Genomic DNA, 4,420 nt, shown 5'->3' with positions numbered 1-4,420 from the left:
GAGCCAAGACTCTGTCTCAAAAAAAAAAAAAGAATTATATTATCTAGTGAGATTAAACACAAGAATTAAAATGCCAGCAAAATTAATGTATAAGTTGGAAACATGGTTAAATGAAATTCAATGTTTCAAGGTCTTTACATTATTGATGTTAATAATATGCCTTATACTTGAGAGATAATTTAAGAGTGTCACATTATTGATTACATTTCTAGGTAAGGCTCAGAATATTGGAACAGACCTATGCTCCTGTCAAAACAACTAGATAGACTAGAAACTAAGCTGATGTTCTACAGATGTTTCTTTCCTGGGAATATTTGCTGATTCTCTTTCTGAGGACAAAAGATTGAAAATCTGAGTATTTCCCAGGCTGTTGTTAGGAAACAGAGAAACTAACATAAGTTTTAGAGGTCTGATGATAGGACTGTAGGCTCAGGGACCACAAACTCAGCCAGTTTTTCCTACAAGATACTTGCCAGATTTCAAAACTATAACTATAACTATAACTATAGAGGCTAAAAGCTAAGCAGAAAGTCTTGGAAAGGCAAAGCAGTGTTTTTGGCAGTCTTGCAGTACCAAGGAGGTAATGATTAGTATTGGGAACCTGTGGGTGTTAGAATGACCACACAAGGCTCTCAGAACCCTGGAGGTTGTACAGAAGAACAAAAGGTTACAGAGGCAAACAAAAGTACACTTAACCTTATTCTAAATGCCTTCCAGAGAAAAAGAAAAATAGCATCATTTGAAGACTCTATCATCTTTTACACACAGTGTGTTATTCAGTGAAAAAATTACTAGGTATATTAACAGACAGAAAAATCAAGAAAATTCTGCCTTTTATGACACAATGTCTTAGAGTACCTTGAAGTCATCATTTGCAACACCAATGAAAATAGTTTTGTAGATATGAAAATTTTCCATTAATAGAATGACAAATAACAGAGAATTTAACAAAGTTCTAAGCTCAGTGCAAAACTAATTTTTACCCTCCTTCAGATATTACAATTGCATAATTTTCATTGTTGCTCAAATAGAATACTCATTAAATCTTATATATTACATACACACTTAACTTACCAACATTAACGTTTACTCCACTTCTTTAAACGTTTTCATCTAATTTAGAAATAAAATGTACTATTCCAAAACTGACTTCCAATACCAACAACTAAAGTAAGCTTTTCTAAAACCTGTAAACTTTTTCTCATTACATATTCTGTTTTTCTTACATATTAAACCCTTAATAACTCAAGCTTTAAAAAGACAAAATATATGAAAATACTTTGAAAACTATAAATCTCCACACAAATATAATGGCATTATTATTTATTAATATATGAAAAGCTAAAATTTTTCTTAATATTTTCAGCTAAGGGCCATAAATTTGTTGCTTTTTTTTTTTTTGAGACAGTCTATGTCACCTTCAGTAAAATGCAGTGACATCATAGCTCACAGCAACCTCAAACTCTTGGGCTTAAGTGATTCTCTAGCCTCCCAAGTAGCTGGTACTACAGGTGCCCGCCACAACACTTGACTATTTTTTGCTGCAGTTGTCATTGTTGTTTAGCTGGCCCCGGGTGAGGTTCAAACCCACCAGCTTCGGTGTATGTGGCTGGCACCATAACCACTGTGCTATGGATGCCAAGCCAATTTGTTACTTTTCAACTGGATAGAACCAGAAATTAACCTCTATGGCCAGACATGGTGGCTCATACTTAAAACCCTTGCACTCTGAGATGCCAAAGCAGGAGGACTGCTTGAGGTCAAGACTTCAAGACTAGCCTGAAAAAATCAAGAAACCCCCATCTCCAGTAAAAATAGAAAAACTAGCCAGGCATCATGAAGCACACCTGTATTCCCAGCTACTTGGGAGTGAGGCAGGAAGACCATTTAAGCCCAGGAGCTTGAGGTTGCTGTGAGCTAGGCTAAGTCCATGGCACTCTAACTTAGGCAATAGAGTGAGTCAAAAGAAAGAAAGAAGGAAGAGAAAGAAAAAGTAAAAGGAACGAAGGAAGGGAGGAAGGGAAGGAAGGAATTAACCTCTATGTAAGCTGTTAAAATCCTGCGTTCAAAATCTAATTGTAGCTCGGCGCCCATAGCACAGTGGTTGTGGCAACAGCCACATACACCAAAATTGGCAGGTTTGAACCTGGCTGGAAACAGCTAACCAACAATGACAACTGCAACAAGAAATAGTCATTGTGGCAAGTGCCTATAGTCCCAGCTACTTGGGAGGCTGAGGTAAGAGAATCACTTGAGCCCAAGAGTTTGAGGTTGCTGTGAACTGTGACGCCACAGTACTCTACCAAGGGTGACATAATGAAACTCTGTCTCAAAAAAAAGAAACTAATTGTAAAAAATAGTTTATTATCCTCTTTTAACAGTAGCCTTTCACTTTTTTTTTCCTGTACTGTTAAACTATATATTCCTTTTCATAGAATGAAATTCATTAGGGTAATAATCAAGAGGTCATATGAAATTAAATATATAAAGAATCAGGCTCGGCACCTGTGGCTCAAGTAGCTAAGGCACCAGCCACATACACCTAAGGTGGTGGGTTCAAATCCAGCCCGGGCCCGCCAAACAGCAATGACGGCTGCAACCAAAAAATAGCTGGGCATTGTGGCAGGAGCCTGTAGTCCCCGCTACTTGGGAGGCAGAGGCAGGATAATCAGTTGAGCCAAGAGTTGGAGGCTGCTGTGAGCTATGATGCCACAGCACTCTACCCAGGGCAACAGCTTGAGGCTCTGTCTCAAAAAAAAAGAATCAGAATTCTCACGACCTATTTAGATTCCAGTTTCTGTACATATAAAATAAGGTTTTAAACAAAATGATTAAGGTTGTTTTCAATTCTATGACTCTGTATCTAGCTAACCACGTGGCTATTGCATTATTGCAGTAAAAATCACCTTTAGTTATACCAGTGGTATAAGTAACTTCAAAAATTAAGAGCTCTCTCAGAGCTGCAAGTGGTAAGCTATATATGCACAATCAGGCTTAGCATATACACAGAAGATAAACATTCCACGAGACATAGAAATAAGTCTTTTTCCTTTCTGTAAAAACTGAGTACATATGAGAAAAAAGTAACCTAATGAGGTAAATTAAAATACTCTATTAATGATCCTCTAAAGTTCTGACAACCCAGCAATGACTCATCCAAGCACCACTGTTGAGGAGCAAGTAACCTTTGGGCTACATGCAAGCAGGGGACCTTTGTACATCTGACTACAAAGATATAAAAAAGCAGTTTCTATTTGGATACAAGACAGTGCTAATGATGAAACATGTATGCTTACCTTGTAAAAATTCCTCCTTGCAAGCAATGAAGTAGAAGAAAACAATGCTGACTTTCTTGGCCTGCTTTCTTTAAATCAGCCCTGAACCAAGAATAACTAAAACACTGGACCACAAGTGTTCCAAAAAGCATAAAGCTTAAGGCTAATATGCCAAAGACATATTGTCCTTCATGGAAAAACTTGACAGATACCCATATGTCCACAATTAAGTCAGTTATATAGATTATAATGCCAAGAACTGACATCATAAAATTGCGTTTAGTATATTTCATTACGAATCACTGCAGCTTTTACTTTCTTCTCTCAACTTTCTTCTCTCATACAAAAAGAAAAAAATATGCCAGGACAAATATTAGTGTATTTTAATGTCCACTCCCTACAACTACTTAGAAGAAAGAATAAATATTATAAAATTGGAACACTAAAACCAAAGCGACTAATTTTAGCTTTCTTTTCTAAATCTCTAATCCAGTTCAAAGTTATAGGCTTTATTCAATCTTCTGTTTCACAATCATCTTCATTACAGCTGACAAGACCTAAAATGAAACATAAATTTAAGTTCCTAAAGTTGACTATATTAAAAACCCTGGGCCATGATGTTATTAAAGCTCTACATTTTTAAAAATAACATATTACCACTAAATATAGTTCTTAAAATAGCTTTGGGAAAGCAAAATCCTAGAAGCATACTTATTAGTTGACAACTTTCTCTCAGACTATCTTCTAAAAACTTAACCTATTCACAGAGATATTTATCCCAGGGCCATTTATACTGACAAAAAAATTTTACAAACAACTAAATGTACCAAGGTAAGGAAATGGTAAAGTAAATAAAGGTAGATTATTATAAAACTACTAAAATACATGTTTTAGCTGTAAAACATTTTTAATACGCTTTTGATCCAATAATTTCATCTAAGATTCTACCCGAGAGAAATAGCCACAACTGTACACGGATATTCTTTTGCAGAGCCTTCTTTATAAGAACAAAATATTTAAAACTACGTAGGTTAATAAATTATGGTACATAATGGTACATCTATACTAAAGGACACACCATGCAACCTTTCAAAAGAATGAAGTAGCTTTGTTATTGTCATTTCAAAAGATCTCCAAAATGTATT

At 35.6% G+C, this 4,420-nt stretch overlaps 1 protein-coding gene and 1 pseudogene across 2 annotated transcripts in view; one reads left to right on the top strand and one right to left on the bottom strand.

The window, feature by feature from the left end:
- LOC100950137 overlaps positions 1-3,225 on the top strand; it is a 51,060-nt pseudogene extending 47,835 nt beyond the window's left edge. Inside the window, exon 2 of the transcript XR_001161582.1 lies at positions 3,146-3,225. The product of XR_001161582.1 is annotated as a dnaJ homolog subfamily C member 8 pseudogene (transcript). The remainder of the gene's footprint in view (positions 1-3,145) is intronic.
- Positions 1-3,606, bottom strand: part of XKR9 (XK related 9) — a 64,721-nt gene extending 61,115 nt beyond the window's left edge. The window contains exon 1 of the mRNA XM_012809821.2: positions 3,297-3,606. Within this exon, the coding sequence (XP_012665275.1) occupies positions 3,297-3,568 (272 nt within the window). The 5' untranslated portion in view covers positions 3,569-3,606. The remainder of the gene's footprint in view (positions 1-3,296) is intronic.
- Between the last annotated feature and the right edge of the window lie 814 nt (positions 3,607-4,420).

The sequence above is a fragment of the Otolemur garnettii genome, unplaced genomic scaffold, assembly GCF_000181295.1.
Source record: "Otolemur garnettii isolate 467f Iridium unplaced genomic scaffold, OtoGar3 scaffold00113, whole genome shotgun sequence".
Classification (NCBI taxonomy): Eukaryota; Metazoa; Chordata; class Mammalia; order Primates; family Galagidae; genus Otolemur; species Otolemur garnettii.
This window is presented reverse-complemented; position numbering and strand designations above follow the sequence as displayed.